At 40.3% G+C, this 24061-nt stretch overlaps 1 protein-coding gene and 1 long non-coding RNA gene across 6 annotated transcripts in view; one reads left to right on the forward strand and one right to left on the reverse strand.

The window, feature by feature from the left end:
- Positions 1 to 325: 325 nt before the first annotated feature.
- LOC107052556 lies at positions 326 to 23448 on the forward strand. Of its 2 annotated transcripts, XR_006938506.1 has the most exons (5): positions 326 to 534; positions 4300 to 5673; positions 15156 to 15331; positions 16345 to 16567; positions 22950 to 23448. It is a non-coding gene; the product is annotated as an uncharacterized LOC107052556 (long non-coding RNA). The 2 variants fall into 2 exon arrangements; XR_003073596.3 differs by lacking the exons at positions 326 to 534; positions 4300 to 5673 and having other exon boundaries at positions 13987 to 15331.
- The window catches only part of CDCA7L (cell division cycle associated 7 like), a 66196-nt gene continuing 55343 nt past the window's right edge, over positions 13209 to 24061 (reverse strand). For all 4 annotated transcript variants that reach the window (XM_046922400.1, NM_001030982.3, NM_001305283.2 and 1 more), the window contains exons 2-9: positions 22986 to 23126; positions 22199 to 22558; positions 21200 to 21274; positions 19536 to 19721; positions 18075 to 18206; positions 17089 to 17238; positions 14839 to 14975; positions 13209 to 14210 (exon numbers count right to left, since the gene is read on the reverse strand). In XM_046922400.1, coding sequence (XP_046778356.1) covers positions 14180 to 14210; positions 14839 to 14975; positions 17089 to 17238; positions 18075 to 18206; positions 19536 to 19721; positions 21200 to 21274; positions 22199 to 22555 — 1068 coding nt within the window. In that variant the 5' untranslated portion in view covers positions 22556 to 22558; positions 22986 to 23126 and the 3' untranslated portion in view covers positions 13209 to 14179. The remainder of the gene's footprint in view (positions 14211 to 14838; positions 14976 to 17088; positions 17239 to 18074; positions 18207 to 19535; positions 19722 to 21199; positions 21275 to 22198; positions 22559 to 22985; positions 23127 to 24061) is intronic.

Consider the following 24061-nt stretch of genomic DNA (forward strand, 5'->3'; position numbering starts at 1 on the left):
AAGTCTGTTGGTGGTTTATGCAAAGAAACTACAGTGGTTTTTATTTACGGAGTTCTACTTAAACTCCCTACATGTATGAGTTTCAGTTGTGCAACAGACGTAATTCCTAAGGGACACTTGTAAATAAAAAGGCAACCATCAACAACTTTGCTTCTGGGAAACACTGCCCCAAATACTGTGCCATAGTTGCTCATCTTTGTTTCTCTCTCCTCTGAACCCCAGGCCTGTGTGCACTCCCTTTCAGCAGCTGAGGCAGGCACAGCTATCAACAACACTGCCAGCTGTTAAGTGGATAAATGTATTCCTTTTTTTCCTTTGGCAGGATACCCTTGAACTGTGTGGCAAAGAACAGGAGTTTAAGAGCATCCTTTTCTCTCTTCGTGATTTTCACACTCATGTTGCCAGCGGACTCTTTTAGCCTTCCAGGCTGCAAACAAAAAAAGATACCCATTCAGTACTAGAGATCTCATTGTTTGCATCAGAGTCCCTTGCAACTATTTAGGCACTCACACAGAGGTCAGACACGGTGGTCAGGTAAGCGCACGCCAAGGTTAGTCTGTCTCAGTCAGCTGTTCATACTGAATGATGGGGATTCAGTTTTTCTCTGAAGCAGTTATTTGAATATCTGGCATTATGAGGTTCTGTTGCTGAGCATGAAAATAAGCCAGATCAAAGCTTCTTTCTTCTGTTTTTTCCTAGTGGTGGGTGCCTGAACTTTATAATATAGGTCAAACCAGTTCCACATCAGTAGCTAAGGGGGGAAAAAAATGCCCTTCATTATGTTAACAAAAACAGTGGTTTACATGTGCATATATGCCAAATTCATTAGGCAGGTAATGAAGCATTTGCACAAATGTAATTACATAGAGCAATTCTGACAGTTCATAACACTGCATTAATAATCACTACAATTAGTTCTGATGATGGAAGCAATTTACAGCACGTCACATGTATAAATAATGGTGCATTTCCTGCATGTGTCATTATTATGTATTAAGGATGCCACCTTGTTGTGACTTTCTCAGTAATGTTCCCCTTGAGTTGAAGTTAAGGGTAGATGAGTGATTTTATTTCTGAGCTACAGCATATTTTACACTTGTATAGTTTAAATACTCAGTTGAGGTCATTTATGTAAGTTCTGTAAATGCAGTGTCTAAATAATTGCAATAATTATTTATTGCTGAATAATGTGGTTAGTACTGAACAGGTCCTCCTATGGTCAGAATTTAATGAAATATAAGATATATTTATAGCCTTAAAGAAAAAAAAAAGAGAGAGAAATATTACCCCTTGGTGATGTGCTTTCCTCTGTATCTCCTAACTTGCAATTACTCTTAGAAATTAATTTTCCTTTTTAATTTTTCCCCTGCTGACCTTTTTTTAGCTAATAGGACACAAAACCAGCTTTCCTTTCTGTGGTACTTGGTGTCACTTTGAAATAATTGCTTAATTTTATGGTGATGATTTAATAATGTTTCCCATTTAGAAAACAAGTCTTTAAAATCAGCTGATTCCAACTCTTAGTTCTCTTTGCTAATAAATCTTACTGCTCTTTAAGCTCAGTTCTTTTCAAACCACAATTCATAAGCTTGATAATTAATTCTGCTAATTAAAGAGAGGGAGGATTCTGATGGCAGGAAGGACTAGAAAGGTCTGTAGGAGCAAGAATTATTTCAGCTCTCCCTTTGGTAATAATGCTTATTGGCCCTTTTCATTGTGGAGGTTAGTGATTCATTACACTGTGGCTTTATCTGCATTTTTTAACATAGATACTGTACAGAGAAGAGCGAAAAGTTTTACGAAATGCAACCTCGTAAGCATATGCACATGTGCATATGTGTGTGCATACATATATATTGATACAGCTCCCAGTTTGATACTCTCTGGGGACAAACTTGTTTCATACAAGTAGGGATTGAGCAGTGTAGCAGAAATGCTAAGTCACAGCTTTGAAACAGTGACTGACCACCTGGTGGGAAGGCAGGGCCAACCCAGAGGAGCTCAGTGCATGCAATGCTTCTGAGTGACCGAAAGGGCTGGAGCCAGGATCCATCCCTTCCCAGATCTCATTTAAGGGTTGGCAGTGGAGGCAAGGGTACCTTGCTGGAAGTCCTTACCTACCTGAGGCCTTACAAAGGTAAGCAGATGTTCTTTTTGTTTGTTTGTTTCTGCATCCACGGCTGCTGCAAAGGGCTTGTTCTCATTTGCTGCAGCCTCAGATTGTGCCACCCGACTATTATTGCAGTACTTTCCATCACACTACAGCATTACAACCAGGAATAATAGACTAGAAAGCATTAGCTAGCCCATCAGCTACTGCAGTGTCCCATCTCCCATCATTGTTGGCATCAGTTTGTGCTGTGAGTGAAAATTTAACATTCTTGTATCTCAGTTGGACTTAACACATTTTCCCATTGGAAAGATGCATTCTGCCACACTCACCTCTGACAACTAAGGTGAAGTGCAGGATGCCTGGTCTTACCTCAGTGTCCCACTTTTTCCCTCCACTGTCTTGTCCTTGTGTGCACATACATGGAACTGTTTGGTGCTGAGGGGGATGTGAGCTCTGGCCGCTCTGTATCCAACCAGTGAGCAATGGCTCAGGCCTTTCTGAATAGAAACAGACCAATTTTTCTTAATTAGAACAGCAGTTACGCAAACCTGACAGCCCAAAGAATTTCTAATTCAAAGCCCTCACTTTTCTTGCAGCAGTGAAAATGTCCCTCTTATATTATGAGCTTTGATTGTTCCCATGTAATCAACGTTTCTAAAGGTACGTGTCTGAATGAGCCTGTACGGAGTTCGAATACTGATATACTTTTCCAAAAGACAAAGGGAAGCAACCATTCCTTCAGAGAAATATATTTGAAATTTAAAAAGTATTAAATGTGCTTTTATTGCCGACCAAGAGAGGCAAGTTTGTTCTGACTGCAAAGATGTTCCATTTTAAGCCAAAGTTGTTGGTATTTTTCACAAGGATCCTCTGCTTAGGCTTCTCATCACCGAGGTGTGACAGTGCTCATTACATCCTGGCAGCCCCCTTTTCCTTCCTTTCTTCCTTTTTTTCCTCCTCCATCCTCTTCCAACCAATTTAAAAGAAAGATGGATTTGAGCCTCATGTATTCCAATTGAAACAAAGTTGCAGCAAGCATACTGGAATAGCAGCAGCTATTTTACGTGTTCTGTTCTGTCACATCATGTAATATTTAAAGCCTATAATTAAGTTTTTACTTGAACTGTTGGGAGGCAAATACTGCCCCCAAGGGCGTAAAGGTTCCTGTCTGGAAAGGCTTCATCACAAACTGGCATATTTTGCAAACCAAAGGGTAGCAAAAAGAAGCTTCAAACTCTGTGAAGCCAAATAAAGCAGAGAGACAGTAGTTCCTTGAATAAAATGTGTTACTGCTGTTAGTCACAAAGCATAGCAGCAACATTATGACTGGAGTTCTACAATAAACATAATGCTTATGTGATGTGGCAGTAATGGGATTAATATTAATTCAATTTTTACTGAAGTTTTTGAATACATCCCAAATTCAAATGAAGTAGAATTTCAGTTACTTGGTGTTTCCTAGTGAGGCAATATAAAAGGCTGCAATCAGATACAAGCTTTTTATTTCTCCTCTAAGAAAGGCACAGTAGGTTACCTTCCTGTCACTCACGAGGATTACGTTTTTAAAGATCTGCATGGGAAAATACATTCACTTGTTAATGAGTTGTGTTCTCTTATATCATGCAGTGTTTTGAAAATGTACCTTTCTCCTTAAAGCTTTTTATGAGGGATAGGTTAGAAAATATGACGTTAGGCTCAGATGATACTGCTTTACACTGTCAGACAATTGTAGTCATAAACTTGATATTACTACTCAGGTATTTATAGGTACCTCTTGCTGGAGTGAAAAAAAGAATAGAAAGAAAGAAAGCCAGAAAATCTGTGCTTCAGTGTAGTTCTGTTCTAAACAACAACAACAAAACAACAGTGAGAATATTTAACTATGAAAGCTTTGTGGAAGTATTGGATTTTCTTTTGTTTCTCTTAGCAGTATTTATTCTGAGCAGCTTTGATTTATTCTTTTGAAAAAACTGATGTTGTTTCACCTAATGATCTTGGGTAGATTCTGCAGGAGGATTTGGGTTGTCTGTTTGGTGGCCACACCACCAGTGCCTGGGACTGCCGGCTCTGCTTCATACATTTGCCAGAATTCATCACCTTGTCTGTGTTAATAACTTTCATATATACCTAAACCTCTTGCATGTGTATACATAGCTCGTTAAACTTGAGGTAAATTCATCTTTCAGGACTGGAGCCTTCTGGGGAAGTCCACAAGCTTTCTCATCTTTGTGGTCCCACCATACCAGAAATTTGACTGTCTGTTGTGGAGTAAATTACCTGACTTGAAACGAGCACAGTGACTCATCGCCAGAAGATTTTGTCTGCAAGGGTTTGTGACTTGGCACGTTGCTTCTTTAAATACTTTTGCAAGCACTTACTTGGCAACTTGGATTCAGTGTTTTGTAACACAGCTTTGTGTAGCCAGCCTAGTCATTTTATGGTTCAGTGTATTTAGGTCCCAATTTTCCTATTTTAATTATTTTGTTTTAAGATCTTACTATTTAGAAATGCCTGGGCAGACATAAAGAGATGCTTTTTATTAAGCTGTGCTGTAATTGATAGATTCCCCTAATACAGCAGTCCAGAGTGCCACAACCCTCAACACTTCTACTTAATTGCTTAAGTGTCTTCTTCTCTGGATAAACAATAGCATGGAAACATTATACATTTCCTTTCATTTTTGCATTCCCAAACCAGAGAGAACAGCTTACAAGAGTGCACAGTGTTCCTCATGGCTCTCTCACATGTCTGTTTCTGTAGCTGCAGCTTTCTCAGATTGCCACCAGCTGATGCATACTGTGTGATTTGAACTTTGCCTTTGAGTTTTGGTCCCGGATGGCAGTGCATGTAGAGCACCTACGAGTCTAAGGTGCAAAACTGCCACAGCTGCTTCTATTCAGAAACAAAGGGCAGAACTTCTAAGGGTACAAGAAGAAAATGTTACTTTTAGTTCTAAAAGTCTTGCATGGGAAATACTTTAATCTGTTTTCATATGTGAACATCCACATCGATCTGTATAAAATGTGGATGAATATACAGATAAGAACCAACCCTGTCTGATTCCCCTCTGCTGTTGAACTAGTCACTTCAGAGAATTTACTGCATACAATTTGCTGAAATCACCCGAGAGCTTTTCCAAGTGCCCTTTCCAGACTTGTTATTTTTCTTTGTCCAGAGGTAAAAAGGTTTTTTGGAAGAAAAAAAAAAGAATTAACATGTTATGTTGGAGCGGGCCATTTGCCGAGCCTGGCTAGCTTAGGGAAAGTGCACTTTTCACCCTTAACTCTGCCATAAGGTTCCAAGCAAAATGAGTCTGCTCGCATCTCCCTGTCCCTAACGGGTGGGTTTTCATATGTCAAAAAGCCACACGCAGATTAACACAATTGGAAGGAACTGTTCTGAAGAAGAGGCCCAAGAGGAAGTTGCCATGGAGATGAGGAGGCTAAACACTACTGTACTTGTGACCTCCGCCGGGATGATTTCTCCACATGACAGCGGAGGTTGCGGGGGCACACGGGGGAGCTGGTTCTGCCCATCCCTGCTCTGCATCCAGCCCTTGGGTGAGTAAAGAATGACTGCTTCCCGTTTAGGCAGTCCATTAACCTTCACAAGCCTGAACTTTCATTCAAATAATTGTAAAATAAGTATAGGTGGTGAAACCTGAGGAGAATCACTGCAATTTGTATTGCCTTTGGAAAGTTTAGGGACCCAACCCTGAGCTGGGATCCGCTGCTGTTTCAGAGAGCAAGGTGATATCTTTCCAAGCTCTCTGCTGTAATTGGAAAATGTTACAGCACCAGTGAAAGCAGAAACTTGTGCACTAGCTGGTGGTCAAATGAATGCAAACAGGACAGATGCGCATCTCCATTCTGCATTTGCTGGGGAGGTTGCCTTGTCTTTTACCCACCTGTGTTGCTGCTGAATTCCTTTAGCTGTAAGCCCTTATGCAAGGTGTGTTAGAATTAAGCAGCACAGGTCAGCTTTGCTGTCCCTCATCTGGGGTAAAACATAGGGACACAGTGGTGGTGGGTCCCTGCTTGGAGCTCAGTGGTCTGCAGCTCCAGCTGCATGCCTGGCTCCAGGAGTGCCAGCACAGAGCAGTAAGTGCTGCAGCCTTATGGCATTGATCTTTCACTCGAGGTGAATAACAGGGCTCTTTTCAACACCCAGGCGCTGCTTCAAAGTGGCGTCTTCAGGCACAGCTTATTGTGGTTGAGGTTAGTTGTGATGGCTCCAGTGTAGGTAAATGGCTGGTTGCAGAACCAAGGTTACTTCAGAAATAAGTGCTTCTTGGTATTATTTTGAGCAGCAGATTGTTCTAAATGCCAAAAGCCTTTAAATTTTATCGTGATTTTGTGGAGAGGACCCTGCATTAGTAAGATAGGGCTCCTGTGAAAAGCACCACTTAGAGTCGGAAATAGTTCACAGCAGCAATAACTTGCAAGTCTAGCCTAAATCCCAGACAGGTCGGTGTCAAGTTCAGAGAAGTTCTGAATCCAGTGAAGTCCTTACAGCACAGGAGCTGGGAGACTGGAAAATAATTATGACTGTTGCAGCTTTTACCCTGTTCTGTCATCAGTCAGAGGGCAGGACCCTGCAGGGGACTGCCTGTTCTATCAGAATAGCACAGTTAATAGTATCTGGTTCAATACTGAGCTGGTTGATAACTTCATCTTCTGCTACGGAAGTTATCACCAGAGTCCATCTCATGGAGGATAAAGCAGCAGGACAAAACTTCATGCAAGACACCTGCGTTTGGAGAGGTGAAATGGAGTAGCATGTTTTTCCTTTCTAGTCCAGCTTCTGGGTGTCAACAGGCAGAAAAGAAGGGAAGGGACATTGTTGCATAAAGAAATGACCTAAAAGATGAACATTTATATGGAAAATGGATTAGGATCACCTCTTCTGACAAGCCAGGAATTGCTCAAATATCATATACTCTGGATTCTCTTCAGATCATATACATCTTCATCTTTTGCCCCTTACTGAAGATTTCCATGGAGAGGAACAAGCACAAGTGTCTTGGAATTTTCTGAGGCTTCTCGTCGGTGGAGATTTTTAGGCTGAGGTACTAAATGAGTTTTTTGTCTCGGTCTTCACTAGCAGCCAGGATTCTTGTATTTCTCACATCCCTGAAGCTCACATCCCTGGGCCTCTAGGTGGGAACCAGTGCAGTAAAGTCCCCTCCCTTAGCCCCCCTCTCCCCTAACCCTCCCCCTCAGCTGTAATGACTAAGCAAGTCTGAGGCCCTTGAGACTGAATGTATACAAGTCTAGGGGGCCAGATGGCATGCACCTCAGGGTCCTAAAGGAGCTGGCTGATGTGGTTGCTGAGCAGCTCTCCATCATATTTGAAAAGTCGTGGCTGTCAAGCAAAGTCCCCAGGGACTGGAAAAAAGGAAACATCACTCCCATTTACAAGAAAGGGAGGAAGGAAGACCTGGGGAACTACAGGCCAGTGAGCCTCACCTCTGTGCCTGAGAAGATCATGGAGCATATCCTCCTAGAAGATACACTAAGGCACATGACAGATGAGCAGGTGATCTGAGACAGCCTGCATGGCTTTACCAAGGGAAGACAATGCCTGACCAATCTGACACCTTCTGTGATGCAGCGATGGCATTGGTGGACAAAGGGAAGGTGACTGATGTTATCTACCTGGACTTCTGCAAGGCCTTTGACATGGTCCTGCATGGTATCCTGGGCTCTTCCTCCACTGGGGAGGAATTTGGATCAGGGATTTGGACCAGAGCAACACTTAACTCCTCTTCCTCTGGGCACTCATGCTTACCCGTATCAACATCAGATCACATAGGTTTCGCAGAAGGGCATACAACTGCTCTGTGTACAAGCAGAGGCTGAAATGGAGACAGAGTTGCATTACTGTTCTGGCTTCAGTTCCTGCTCATTAGCACTGTTATTAATTGCTCTTCATTTGCTCTCTGACTTGATTCCAGAGCAGGCCTGCAAGATGGAGGCTCTTTTGGGAGGTGAGATGTGTGTGTGTGTGTCTGCACTGTGTTTTGCCTGATGCCTAAGACAGCATGGGCTGGGGAAGGTGAGGGGGTGACTGAAGCTGTTAGGTACAACAGAAGTACAAACCACTAGTCATGTTTGACCAAAGAAAGAACAACACAGCCTCAGGGTACATACTTCTAACTGCAGTCATTCCAAAGCCAGGGATGTGTTGGTGGGCTATGGGGGTCAACGTTACTGGAAAATATAAAGCAAAGCAGTGGCTGCTAAGTGTTAATTGGTTGCTGAAATGTCATCAAAGCTGGGAGAGCAGCTCTGTGGTTGCTTTGTTTGTTTTTGTTGTTGATTTTATCTGCTTAAGAAAATTGAATCTGCTCACTCCTGTAGAGGAAATGAGACTTCTAAGAAGAGTTGAAAAGGATTTCTGACTACAGAGACTTTTTTTTAATGACTGTCTCTGTAGTGTCCTGGTAAGGTTAGGAATGACCTGGATGATAGATATACTTCCTGAGTTTAACATGGCAGAAATCATGCAGAAAACATGCCAGGAGCCCCTTTGCCCTTGTTTGCCTTCAGGAATGAGGATAAACTTCCTCCTTTCAAAGATCCAAGTCCCTTAAACAGCTGTACCTTGGTCTCAAGGAAAGCAGCTTTTTTTATTAATAGCACTGTTGCTCTTCCATGTGTTTTGAACTGTTTGTCTCTTATTTTTGAAATGAAAGAATAGCTGTTCTTTCTGATGCTAGTATGGTTTTTATTGTTCTCCAAACAAAGGGGGAGTTGGTGTTTTTTCCTTGCATGGAAGAGCTGCAATCCACTCCTGTATGATGCTATGCCAGGCACATGGACTAAGCTAGCACATCCACCCACACATAGCCTTGTCCATTGGTAAGAGCACTGCCCTACCTGCCAACTGCAAACCACATCTGATGGCATACACAATTATTCCAGCGAGGTCCCATTCAACATATTTGTTGTTGTTTAAAACTTCCCTTAATGTGAGTTAGTTTTACTTTGAAGTGAGCTTTGTGGAAGTGCTAAGCATTCTGCTAAAGCAAGACTTTGTCACCTCTTTTGTTGCTGGTGCTAGGGGTGTTCAACATCTTGAAAGGTTCCTTTCCCCCTGGCACCAGCAGTATCTACACAAAGGCAGCTAGATAAGAAAAAATTAGGCAGTGCTTTTAGTCTGTTTTTGGAAACTCTGACATCTCTCAGCATGTGCTGTTATGCAGTCTGACAGATCCTTCTGTGCTCTGTTTGCACTTTGAATGGCCTATCCTGGGAATTTCAGTAGCACCCTTAATACAGGAACAGACAATTTACAATCCCAGTTTACATTGTCTGTTGTTACCAGTTTCTGATGGTGTATTAATATAACTAATGGTGACGCTTGTCTATCTCCCCAAGACATATTTTACACAATCAAGCATGCTCACTCTCACTGTGGCTGGAAACCTTACTTATGTTGACCGCCTACAATTGATTTCAGACATGAAGACATTACAGAAATAACTAAACCTGTGAACTTATGCTTAGATCAGCATATACTTTTTGGCTCCTTCATCCATGTACCTTCTCCATACACAAGGAATAATTGCTCTTGCATCAGAAGACTGCGATTTATTTTGTCTTAAAAAAGAAGTACAAATACTTTAAGGCATAAGTTACTGTTGCTTCTCTGTTAGTGACTGATCATCTGCAGTGTGGAAAATGATGTCTGGATGCAGGACCTTGTGCTGCCAGCAGTGGGGTGACTTTCTGGCTTGCTCAGCCCTCAGTACTTTCTGACAGGTAAGCAGTTATGGTTACAAGGAACCAGGCACATTGTTTCACTGCCACACATTTGGTTCAGCTTTTCATGTTAGCTGTTTATGCTGCTGTTTACAGAGTTAAGTGAAGTTTAAGCAAAGCCAACCATGTAAGCTGAGTAGAGAAGCTAAGGAATGGCCGGAAAAAAAAAAGGCAGGAAAACTAAGATTGAAACAGCTTGGCTGTAATCATATGCTATGGATGAACAGCACTTTTCTCCAATAGCAAGTCTCTAAAGAGAATCCTCTCAAATGGGAACTCCTAGCAGAGTTGTCTCATTTTTAAAATCACTGTTTAAACTCACTGTTACCAGAATAATTGTCTCTTCAAAGCAGGGTGGGATCCATTCAAACTCACTTCCAGGCTGTGCACAAGTGAGTAGACAAAGCAGCTATGGAATTAAATGCTGAATTTCATAGTTTAAAAAGGTTGAGTACAAGTTTTCCAAACAGTAGTTTTTAATTAACTCAGTGTATATGCAATGGTATTATTCTGTTTCATTCCTTAGTATTAATTCATTGTTACCAGGGCAAAAAGTAGATGTCCAGCAGCCTGCGCATCCTCTTTGTGTAGTTGTTGCTACAGTAGGCAACAAAATATCTCCAGCACTGTATTGGCATCTCATCTCTTGCCATATTCACAACATATATGCACATATTCTGAATAACATGAGAACCTGCTAACAGCACACCTCAAATTGTGCATGGCCTCCAGTAGCACTCAGATAACCCTTTGCTATCCAAGCTGAAAGGTGACCAGGCTGCCATCATTCCTCAGAGATGGGCAGTGAGGGTCTGGGGCATGTTACAGCCCAAACAGTGAAGCATCTCCCCTTATACACAGAGGCAGAAGAGGGTGGGGGCATGAGGGCTGGGGGACTGACTGGTGAGCAGCTGCTGCTCTCTGGGCTGAGGTGCTCAGTGTTTGCTTTGTACCACAGGCACATCACTCTCCAAACATTCAGTTCAGAGCTCTTTTTCCTGTCAAGAGATGGGAGGATGTAAGGACCATATGAAAGCTAGAATGTATTTTAACACTGGCTTGTTCTGCACAGGGACTCAGCTAGAGAGGAGCAGTATGCCTGACTGCAGACAGCAGTGCAGTCTTGCTCCCTTGGCAGCAAGCTGGAGGTCGGTTTGTTCTGTAGCATGCAGAACTTTTTGTTTCTAAACAATTGCATTAATGCTGGGTTTTTTATTATTATTATTATTGCCTTATTGGCCAAAGGGAAAAAAAATGAACTGATAAAAGAAAAGTCAGTCAGTCTTAGGCTTGTACACAACAGGTCTGAGAGGGCCACATTAACAGCTCTGACATCAAAATACTGTTCTGATATTGAACTACTGTGGTTGTTATTTTTAAAGCTGTTATGCAGAGCATGGCACACAGGAACAACCTGCCTTTGGCTAAGATGTGCTTGACTGTAGAAGGTACCGAAGAGACCAAAGACTGGTCTTCCCAAAGGAAGGAACCTACATCCGCAGGCTTTTCTTGGAAGCTAAGAAATAAATTTAAATTGCTTGACCTCAATAAACTATTACAGGGACTTCAGGTCCCTTATTTAAGTAGGTAAGTTCCATCAGGAGCTGGACTCAAGTGCTGTGGTCTTATGAAAGGTGCCAAGGAAGTTCAGGAATGATAGTGGATTGCTGGCATTGGCCTACATTTCATACCAGATTGATGTCCTAATCACTGTCTATACTGCATGCACTTACACTATTGTTAACTGAGACTAAATGTGGTTGACCTTGTAGAAAAGCAGCAGTTCTGATCTCATCCAAAGACTTGAGATTTCAGTCTCTGATACTGACCACCTACAAATTTACTGCTGTTCTTACCAGATACAATGGATCATATAATGATTATCTATGCTATCTTGGATATGGTTTTAGGTTTTGAGGACTTTTTTTTTGGAACAACTAATTGCAAAATCATCCCTTCTTCTTCCCTCTGGGCACAAAGTTATCACACAGCTAAGCTGATCTAACCAACCCTTTTTTGTTTGCCAGAAGGCAGTACTTACTTACTTGTTGTTGAGGAAACATAATGAAAAACAAGGAAATACTTGAGAATCCCTGAATTAGCATGAAGTATAATGAGATGTGTGATACATATGTGCAGTAAGTATAGTTTTCACCTGTGTTTCCAAGGAGTCAATCAGTGCAGTAGATGTAATGTGGCTCAAGATATCCCTGAATGGAAAACATGTTCACCTGTAGAGCTCCAACCCAGTTTTTTAATTTACAGAGGATACATAAGCATTGTACCTTGCACTTTTGGGATTGTATTTTCCTGACGGTGAAGTGTCTGGTTTAGGAAGGACAATTAAGGCCTACAGCCAAAAGATGATTTTAGTTTTAACCTGAAGAGGCTGTCAACTAAGTTACAGCTACTTATAAGAAAGATGTATCACTCCAACAGGCAATCAGGGAAACATAACCATTACTCACACTCTTCACTAGACCTGAATATAATCAAATCACAGCAACTCTTTTGGAAGAGAATTACTGCTCCAGAAAGTAAGCCAAGGTGAGGGTTTGGAGTGATGATAAGCATGTAATTCAACTGCTCCTTTTAAAAAGATAACCTGAGTTTTTCAAAGGACATTTTAAAAATACTCAAAAAGCAATGCTACTAATGCTCCACTTCTTTTGAGCTGCAGTTCCTTTGTGTAGGTAAGCAAACACAAGCTTTCCTTAAGTTCCCACACAAACTCTCTTCAAGTCCACTATAAGCAACAATTTCTATGCAGCCTAATATACCACTTAAACTATATGCCTTGCAGGTGCTAGGTGGGACATCCAGCTGGGGGCCACAGCTGCGGAATTAACTCTACCAATGCCAGTCATTTTCCTAAGAGTTACTGCAGTGTATCAGAGGGAAGAAAAGGATGCTTATGAATATCCAATTCATAAAACTAAAATCAGAGGGCTGGCTTACTTTTGGACTTTAAATCTGAAAAGCATACAGAATACTACAAAATGGCAGGCGTAGCTTTTCGCTTGGCTCTTTAGTACTATCCTTTCAATAGTACATGCTGCTCTCTGATTCTACTTCATAGTTAAAACAAAAGGAGATAAGTAACTTTCACTGACAGTTAGAGCAGCAGATTTGCCTAACAAAAAAACAAAAAAAAAACAAAAAAAAAAACCATTCCTTAGTATAACAGTTAGGTATTATATGTTATTTACTCATCCTTCAAGTGTTGTGTTCATGTGTTTTTCCATATATTTATTAGTAATCCGCTAGCATTCCTTCATTACACTGATTATGGGAAAGTAAATGGGAAACATCACACTGGCTGACAGCAGTTTGACTCATAAAATCTTCTCTTTCATTATTCTTTATTATCTCTACATAAAATGAAATACATATCTTACATGAATTTGAACATAATCATACAACAATACAAACGTGTTGTTTAAAGTTGTTTGAAAACTTAGTTGTGTGTATGAAAAAAGATCCAACTACGATCTGTATTTCAAAAAACTCCTCAACTCCATGGTTTAAACCAGTTACGATATCTATAAGGTGGCTGGGTCAGGCAGCAAGTATGTCACACAACTGCTACTAAGCAATTCATTTTGTTTAATGGGATGTGACGTTTTTTGTTCTTTTCTCTATTGTTTTTGTTTCTCTATTTGTTTTTGTTTTTTTGTTTTTTAATTTTTCTTTTTACAAAACACTTCCACTTTCATGTTTCAGTGGTTAATTGCACTTCGGATTAAAAAAAAATAAAATTTCCATCCTCCCACTGGTAGGTTTATATCAGCTTTGGCTGGAATGTAATGGCATTTAGATGGAAGAACACATTTGGAAAGCAAAGGTTGGAAAATTCAATCTTTATGGTCAAATTGAAACAGGCGTTTTTTGCGGTGTTGTATACTTGTTGGATTTTGATTGTTTGTAAACAGAGTATGCTTCACATGTAGCTGTTAAACACTACTTTTTAAACTTCACGCAATCGCATAAGTAAAAATATTGCTCAAATTAACAAAGTTCTCCATCATGTAGCTGTATAGCCCTGTTAGAAATTAACCACTCTAAGGTTAAAGAGTGTCATTCCACTTAATGTATAGGTCTGTGCATGTAGATTTCTCTACCAAAACATTTTCCTGAGAGATGTTTTGCATAAGACCACATTAATTAAAAAATTCCACACATTGAAATGCATATACTAAACTCTAAAATTCTATCTTATATAAAACACAGTAATAACCTTTTGAAGTCAAAACTTGTCAACATATTAAACAGTTGCAGGCACAGCTTGAGTTCAGTGCTCTCAATTGCCTTCCCCCAGTTGCTTTTGTAAACTAGAAGACATACAAGAAAACAGTGTTAGTGCATTTTAGGAAACTCATATTCCCCAAGAACAGATTATTTCCATTTCTGAAGATGATAGTTTCCAAAACAACTCTATATACTAGAAGCAATTCATACTGATTTCAAAACAGGGAAAAGCAAAGTAGTTGTTTACACAGGGCCTATGTCTCACTTCAACAGACCTGATCTCAGCCTAGGAGAAATCTGAAGAGATTTTTTTTGAAAGCAAGAGGATCCATCCCTGGTAGAAGTCAAGTACTGACGGGCTTCAGCATTTCTAAAAGGCCAACTAACACAATTTGCAACTTGGTTTAAAGCCCAGAAATTGAACAACTGTTATTAAAGCAAAATTATCCATGCTTAAGTCTCCATTGAGAACCCAAAGTAAAGAAAGTAACTGCAGTTATTTGCTGTCTCAGAGACCAAACTTCATGCTAAATTTAACGTCACATAGTAATAAAGATTTGTAAAGCTATTTTGAAATGACAAAATACAAAAGTGAAGAGACATTTGTGCCCACTAGGCTCTATAATGACATTTTAAAAGTGCTCAACTCAAGCTTAGGCAGCTGTCTTGGAGACCCGAGCTCAAAGGATGCCCACTGAGCACAACCCTCACCTTTCCAGGTATTCTTTCACGTTGTCATAGCCATAGAACTTGGCCAAATGGATGAGCATCCCTGTGGCACAGCGACCATCACGCTTGCGGCAGTAACTGCAGTTACACACACCACGACAAGGAGGACAGATCCAGTCCTGCAAGGAGGAATAGAGGTGTCATTAAAGGCCAGCTGTAGGTAGGGTTATCCTATCCTTTGCACTGCTCTAACAGGCAGGAGTTATTTAGGGTAATCAGCAAGTCAGCCAAACTTATTACACTTTTCACATACTGCAGGATTAAAAATAAGATTATTATTACTCTATTTGCTTCAATAGGTCTTAGTCCACAAGCTCAAGCTCTCTGGATGACTTGCTCATTATTAATTCAAAACAGACAAAAAGCACCTGTAATATTGCCTATCACACTCCGGGTTTTGGATACTATGACCCTGGATGCACCTTTGAGAGCCTGGGCACGATGACGTTAGATGGGGCACCATTGACCAGAAGGGGTAAGAACATTCTGGGCAGCAAGCTGGGTGGACCAATTAGTAGAAATTCAAACTAGATTCAATGGGCAAAGAAGATGTACTTCTTAAGTGACAAAGAGACAGCGAACATTGTCACTACAGGAAGCAGCAGCAAAAAACCTCAGATTTGCCCTGGAGAAATGTGGAAAGGCTCCTCAGAGAAGGTAACATGGCCAACTGCCCAGCTGAAGTGCCTCCACAGCAAGGCACACAGCACGGAGAATAAGCAGGAGGAGATGGAAATTATGGTGCAATTAGAAAATTATGACCAAATTGCTACCATGGAAACATGGTGGGCTGAATCACAAAACTGGAATACCACGATTGAAGGCCACATGCTTTTTGGAAGGGATAGGCACAGCAAGAGGGCTGAGGGACTTGCCCTCTATGTTAAGAAGTGGACAGACTGTGAGGAGCTGCTTCTAAGAAACAGCCATGATCAGGTTGAGAGTTTTGGGCTAAAATTAGGGACCAGACCAAGAAAGGACATCTGGTGGCTATGGTCTACCTCCAGGACACCTGATCAGGGGGAGCTTGTGGATGAGGCCTTCCTGCTTCAGCTACAAGAATCACAGAATCATTAGGATTGAAACAGACCTCTGGAGATCACATAGTCCAACCCTCCTGCTAAAGTTTTTCTAGAGTATGTTACACAGGAAAGTATCCAGGTGGCTGTTGAATATCTCCAGAGAAGTAGACTCTACAGCCTGTCTGGGAAACTTGTTCAGTGGTCTGTCATCCTCAAAGTAAATAAACTTTTTTTCCTCGTGTTGGTATGAAACATCCTGTGTTCCAGTTTGTTCTCATTATCTTTTATTCTATCACTGGGTATTGCTGAAAAGAGCCTGGCCTCAATTCACTTGTTAATACTTTATAAGTATTGATAAGATCCCCTCGCAGTCTTCTCCAGGCTGAACAGTCCTATGTCTTTCTTCATAAGGGAGATACTCCAGGCTCTTAATCATCTTAATGGCATTCCACTGGATTCTCTCTAGGACTTCCCCGTCTTTCTTGAAATGAGGAGCTCAGAACCAGACACACTACTCCATATTTGGCCTCTCAGATACAGAGTAGAAGGGAAGGATCACTTCTTCTTAATGCATCCCAGGATACCATTGGCCTTCTTGGCCACAAAGGCACACTGCTAATTCATGGACAACCTGTTGACCATCAGGACATCTACGTCCTCCTCTGCGGAGCTCCTTTCCAGCAGGTAAGGTAAGTACAAAAAGATTGATTCTGCCAGATAGCTTTATGTGCCCATAAGCCTCATTTTCTGGCTGTGGTATGTGCACACTCCTTGCGCAGCATATCATGGGAATAACAAGAACTAACTCTAAGACATTTAGGTACCCTCCTCCTTTTCTGTCATGGTTAAAAATTTGTTTTACCATCTAGAACCTGCTTTGCATGCCACATTATTGAAAGCATGAAAAGAAAGCGCTTTTTGAGCCTTTTCCATAAGGGGACAGATTCCTTTTCTCAAAAACTCTCATGCTTTCTCTCTCCACTGTGTGGTAAGCCAATTGGAGCTTGGAAGCACTAGGACAGATAGACTGTAACACAGGTTCAGGACCTCCCCCTTGCACTCCAACAAAAATCAGTGTCAGTTCCAATGGTACTGCAGACCTTAGAGTAAAAGCTTTAAGCCATAACACTACTACAAGCATACACTAATCACAGCTTACTAATAAATCATATTATTTATACTTTGTTCCCAAACCTGAAACAATACTTACTGGATCAAGCAGTGCTGATTTCACATCTTCTCCATATCTATTTCGAAGACATGGTCCACAAAACTGCCCCCTTACACCTCCACAGCCCTGGTTGCGACAGATGGTCTTTGTATCAATCGTCTTTTGTCGACACTGGTGGCAAGTACTGCCCTACAAAAGTTGGAAAAGAGGAGAAATAAGCATGTGTGAAGGACACCTTAAATGCTTATTGCTTAACATTCCTAATACATCCGCTGATAGCAAAGCACAGACTTCAAACCAAAGTAAAAGTCAGCAATGAGTATCTTAGTAAGAACTGTAGATTTTCTCAGTATTATCAATTATATAGTATCTCATATGCTGGAGATTTTACAGGAACAGTACCTGTCCTTAGCTTTGGAGCCTCAGACTACATGAACCTCATGCTACAGTTCTGATTCCCCACCCCAATCTGGCAGTAAGTTAATGTACGGTTTTGGCATACTCAGAAAATGACCATCTCAGTGGCGAAGAACAAAACATACAGGAAGATGATCCTCTAGCTTTTGATGACTATTAATAATAGCTAAATCAGATAAAGGAAAGGAAGGGTTCCAGCAGTCTCTTTGGAAACTAGCTAACCCTTACAGAAATGTAGTTTCTTGAAGGTATAAAGAGCAGCAAGGATCACTGGCACTTAGCTGTACAACCACGACAGCAACAACTAAAATAAACAAGAATGAAAGAGAATAGGATTTCAATTCTTAACACTGAGGTGCCATAGCTGTGACAACTTCCATCTAATTCTATGGCAAGAAAGCATTTATTTGCAGAGGCGAAAATTTGTTGGGACTGTATTAATCCATGTGAGCAAGCCTACAGAAGCCTGTTAAAGCTTTTAAGTCATGCAGTACAATAGCAAGAGCTACACTCTCCAGAACTTTAGGAAAGCACACCTTTTAGCAAGCACCTGATGAGGTGTTAGAAGACCATTAGTGGACACCATACAGAAAATATTAGCCACTTACTAGAACTTTGTCATAGATTTTGTCTTTAACAGTGATTGCAATGTTGTCCAAGTCGTCCTCAGTAATATCCTCTACTGGACGATAAGATGAATACTTTGATGATCTCCTCCTTTTGCGCACACCACAATTCCCCTGTTAAACAAACCAACATCAACATCTTTTTTCTGGTGGCATGAAGACTGTCACCACATGTGATGACAAATTCTTTCATTTATAATTCAGGTGTAACTTAGTGGGTGTAACCTACAGGCTCATGGATCACTGAAAGAACAGGGAGTAGAGTTGAGCAACCATCCAACCCCCCCCCCCAACACACACACAAACTCTGTTTTCTGATCCCCTACTCCCTAATCACTTCTCTACTCCATTTATTGTTTAGATTGTTTAGGAGCTCTTTCTTCTTGCAATTATCTCCTTGTTACTTCTGCTCCCAGACAGCCCATTTTTCTACTCCTTTTCTTTGCATTCCCTGCACACCTCTACTGACTTCATACTCTACTTCTTCCCTCACAAAATAAAATTATAGCCACTTGCCTTCCCCAAGCTTTGTTCATTCAATTTCCTAGCATGTTCTCATATTGCTTTCCCCACAGACAATCTCTAATATTTCACTAAAAATCTTTAATTAAGTTTTAGTTTAGTCCAGCCTTTCATTACTATCCTGCTGGTTATATGGGAAAGAGTCCTCTACTCACTAAGTGCTCTTTTTGTCTTTCAAATATTCTCTATGATCCTGAATCATGGATTATCATTACACCCATCAGGAGATTTCAATCACGTACATGTCTCACCTAATCCTGAGTCTCCCTCTATCCCACATGATACCGCTTTTGTCCTTCATCCTAAGTCAGATCTGCTCTCTCCAGAACAGAAGGATTTTCATTCCATGTTTTTTAGTGGACAAGTTCCTGCTACAATTGTTCATCTACGAACAGTGCTTTGGGGACTGGGAAACCAGCCTCTAATATATACAGATAAAAAGTAAGTCTTCTTCATAAACACTATGTGGTAAATAAAGCCAAGACAAATGCAGATGGTTTGTTTGTGCAGATTCCCTTCACTCTCAGTTCAATGATGCAATTCCTAACTTCCCTCTGCTATTTCCAGAGACGAGTTTTTGCTATTTTTTCCTGAGTCTGAAGATTCAGAAGATCTGCCTTACCACTCCACTGTCTTGCCACTCAAAGGCATGTGGGTTCTAACAACTTTCAGACAACAAACACTAGAACCTAAGTAAACTGTCTTGTTATGCTTGTCTTGCTATGGACAAGACAAGTCACAAATAGAGCCCAGGAAATGGATGAAAGTTGAGGCAGGAATGCCTGAAGACAAGTTCTGTTGCTAATCACAAAGCAAAGGTTCTCATTAACTTCCTCCAGGATGTGATGTCTGACCTAAGCATTGGCCAACAATCTATATGAATGTTCCTCTCTATGAGAAATACCAAAGTTTGGCAAATACCACACTCAGGCTCCTCTTCAAGAGGTTTTCTTGTTTATAGCTTTGTAAGTGTTCTGCAAATCTGACAGCCGACACAGTAAATTTTTCCAAGGCAAATTTCTCAGGTGGGCGAGCATTTCTGGTTGGGTTCATGCGACGTGTTATCTGGCCTTCAGAAAATGTCCTCCTTGGTATTTTCTTCTGTTTCTAGAATGAGGAAAAAGAAAAAACTAGTAATTGTAATTTCTACTATTTTTCAGCTACATCTGTAGTGCTAAACACCGGAAAGATTTCAAAATGCTTGTTCCACACTAGCCCTTTTATGAATTCATTCTTCTTCCACTCCTTATCTGTTAAGCCAAACATGACCAATTTCTAGCAGATGGAAAATTTTCCCTACACGCTATATCTTTTTGCTCCTTTTAAAAGACCAATTTTCACAGTCAGATTATATTTCAATTAACATCACAGAACCGTACCAAAATTCTATGGATGGCATATTAAGCTTAAAGCTAGTTCTCACTGATCTTCAGCAGCTGAAGGTTCATAAGCTCCCACAGTATGAACAAACCTTTAATGAATAAGTCGAAGTCCAGGTTTTCTTTCATATTTTTCATCTTAAAGGGCCATGGAAAGAGCATGAATAAGTCTCCTCTTCTACATTCCAATGAATGTCAAGAATCTCTTGATACTATCAGACTTAATAATTACAGAATGACTGAATTCATGCAACAGGAGTCCTGCATGGCCACCTACTATAAAAATATCTATAAAAGTGTCACTCCACTACACCTGACAGCTTGAACAAGATGCAAGAGTTTAAATCTGCTTGCCATCATATTTCTTTAGCAAGAAGTGAATGACGCTTTACAAGAAGAGAGGTTGGAAGTCGAAAAACAAGCAGAAAGGAAACTAGAATGTTCCTGATGCCTTTTTGACTCCTCAAATAAAGACACTAAAGGAAAGTATCATGCTATAGAAATATAACCATTCCTTGAATACACAGATATGCATTTGGCCACAGCTAAATCCAAGACTTTCACAGACTTTAGAATTATGTTTGACATTACCACTAACACACAGCAGCATGTACATACTGTTTTCCTGAAGACATGGCTCTTCAATTTTACCTTACACGTCTTCAGTTTGTAACATGTGAAAAAACATTACAGACAGTAATCTAAAGAGATCCTAGAGGGGTTGGGAGAGCTCTGCTTCTGGCTAAGAAAAGCTACAGTATCACCACCCTAGTTTCATGTTCAACTGGTTGAATTTTATCAGCACTGGGAAGTGCAGATTTAAAAGAAAAGTCTGCAAAAGAAAAATTAGCTGGGAAATTTAAAGGATCTAAACACAAAGGAAGGCAATTTTCCTAATTTGCACAAGCGCAGGTATTTGTCTAGTATCTCAAAAGAATTTCTGTGACAAAAATTATAAAGTAGCATCTAATCTTGGTCTCCATAGCTCTTCATACAATTATCCTATATAATTTCATTTCCTCACAAAAATATCAGTATTTGAACAATAGCAAGAGCAAATCCATACAAAGTGAGCAAATCCATACAAAGTAAGCAAAACTGAGGAAAATCCAAACAAAACTTGGTGAAAGTGTTTTATCAAGAAGCATATTAATCAAAAGTCTAGCATAAATATCCATCATCTGTAGCCAGTACACGGAGCCTTACCGAAGGAGTTGAGGCAGGAGTCTTCACTGGGAATAGGTCAGGTATGGAATTCAGTTCTGCTAGTAACTGGGCAAGCTGAAAGCAACAGTAATATCATATTGAAAAGTCACTACAAACTTGCATATTTTTGACATGCATCATCCATTCTTTGTATGCGGTCTGAGGTATACTTGAATGCATTAAATTTCAGCGAATGAAATGTTCCAAAAGGCACTTAAAGTAGGGATCAAAAAAAGGGGCTCATTTATGTATGAGTGAAAAAAATTTCCACAATTTTGCAACTTCACAGCTCCCATTAATTGTTACTGGAATAAGGTAGCTAGTATTACATTCAATCTTGTCAAAACGGCACTGAAAAAGAGCGTCCTCAACACTAATGAAGTTTACAATGGTAAGATTGGGATTAGAAGGAAGGGCAGAAGCGGAGGAGGAACAGCAGGAAGAACACAACTGCGGTGAAGAAACAAGGCAAGATTAGAAAGAGATACAAAATTAAGTCAAGTTTTTTCCTGGGAGCTGCAGGCCCACACACAGCCCACATTTGTACAAAGAGTGCCTGGAGGCTGCAACACACCCTGGAACAATGTGAAACTGAAAGATTCACAAAGGACCTAAAATCAACACACTAACGTGCTGAATTTGCACACTACCAATTAAGAGATCTAGTGGAATTTTAGACAGGGGGAAAAGCATTTGGCAATGACCAGTCTCACTTCTCCCTTGAAAACACACACGTTTTCAGTAGTAGCAGTAAAGTAGAACTAAACATCACATCCCACATAACTGAAAAGTTATATTTATAATCCTTAACAGTTTTGAGCAGGCTTTCCAACCAGTGAGTGCAGCAGATCCCTCAGATACAATGGAAAAGTAGAAACTCTATTGAATAAACAACAAGAATGACCTGAAGGAACCAGACGGTTTTCTGACAGGTTCCAAACATAAGCCTGCAACACGGATACCTGTAACAGTGTTCACAGTACTGCTCGTAAGTCTTACCATGGCTTTATTTTCTTTAATATTCATAGCTCTTTTAAGCAGAGCACTGGAACTTTCTTCCTGTGTTTCTTTCATGTCTTCTTCAGATTCTGAAGCAGAGCCCTCTAGTTTGTCCCATCGCTTGCAATTTCTTTCTTTTGAAAGAGCAGTGGAGGGCTTACTGTCCTTTAAAGGCAGCTTAGAAAAAGCTTGTTCAGGCACTTTTTTCTCAGAAGACTTCCTGGTCGGAAACTGAAAGGCAACACAAAGACCAAAGCTTCTTCTTTTGGGAGAAACTTTTTTCTTTGTCTCTTCCTCCTCTTCTCCCTCAGTACCAAATAAATTACCACGTTCTTCATCACTTAAGTCTGACTCCATCGCCTATAGGCAGGAAGAAACCATGTTATATTTGCTGTTATGACACACGAAATGTCATTTTTAATCACTAATTCTAGGCAGCAGTTTCACCATCCAAGTGATGCAAATTCATCTAAATCAATAGGTTTTTATAAAGCTAGCAGCATTCAACTTCCCCCAGCACAAAGTCTGCATATTAACATGCAGATACTACAGACAAAGCTATCAGGAACAGTATTGCCTAGCAGTAAGTATACAAGGAGGGGGAAGAAGTTCTCATTTCTAATATGAGATACTGCACTAAATGAAGGTGTTTTTATTTTCTTCTTTCAATATAATACATATTATTCTTCAGTATGTATAACGAACATCACAGTGCATCACTAACACTGATTATTATTTTCTGTTCACACAGAAAAAAAAAAGGAAAAAGCCACCAACATATACATACTGCCTTTACTGGAACTGCTTTCTTCTTCACATCCTCCCCACTTGAAGCAAAGCCTTCAAACGCATCAGTTTCAGAATCAGTGTCTTCAGTGAAAATCTTCTGCAGCTCTTCGGTAAGGTATCTGGACTGGTATCGAATGCCCTGTAAAAATAACAGCCAGAAGCTATAAGAAAGTCATATACAAAGTAGTGACACAGTTAGAATGAACATGTTCAAAGGCTTAATCAAGTACTAACTAGATGATATATACTGTGAAGATATGTTGCAGGCAAAGCCTGTCAAAAGAAAAAAAAAGTAGAAAACATTCAGTTTCAGCTCTGAGTTATTTTAACTTATCGAGTTGGTTTTTTTTGGTCGTTTTGAGCACAAGACTAACTGAGCTTGGTCTCACAGCAGAAACTTGATTACTTTGTCCTCTACTACTACCCAGTATAAATAAACTACCAGTTTTCTTGTTTATAAATTATGAGCGTGTTGTGTTTGTCTCTTCTGGGTGCAAAAACAAACCAACAGGCCTTAAATGTCTTTGTACTGAAAATATTAAAGAAAAAGAAAACCGAGCCACAAGCACAAGAAGAAAGAGCCCTCCTTTTTCACTACACAGGAGAAACAGAACTCTTTTCTGGGTTTGCTGCAGAAGTGCTAAAGGCTCCTGGAGATGGAGTCTGTTCCTTCTTACACTGTTACACCATTACTGAAGCAATAGATATATACAAAAAAAGCACTCAGGAGTCTAACTAAAATCCCTCCACCTTCCAACTGCTCAACTTCCCTACAGCAGTGCAGTTCACTTTTTTATTGCTCAAATGTGTTCTAGACAGACCCCAGATTCTACCCACAGGCTAGGAAATGAAATGCCAGTCCACACAAGAATAAAATCTCATTAGAACACTTCCCAGGATAAATATATATTCATGTACCAAATATAGGACAAATCTAGTACTTCTTTTTGACATCTTTGAACACAATGCATTTACTAAATCAGAATTGTATTTCCATACTTCTAATCAATCAGAATTAGCAGACCATCTGTCAACTCATCCCTGTGAGTCCCCTGAAGGACTTGTTCGTAGTAG

The sequence above is a fragment of the Gallus gallus genome, chromosome 2 (genome assembly GCF_016699485.2).
Source record: "Gallus gallus isolate bGalGal1 chromosome 2, bGalGal1.mat.broiler.GRCg7b, whole genome shotgun sequence".
Taxonomy (NCBI): Eukaryota; Metazoa; Chordata; class Aves; order Galliformes; family Phasianidae; genus Gallus; species Gallus gallus.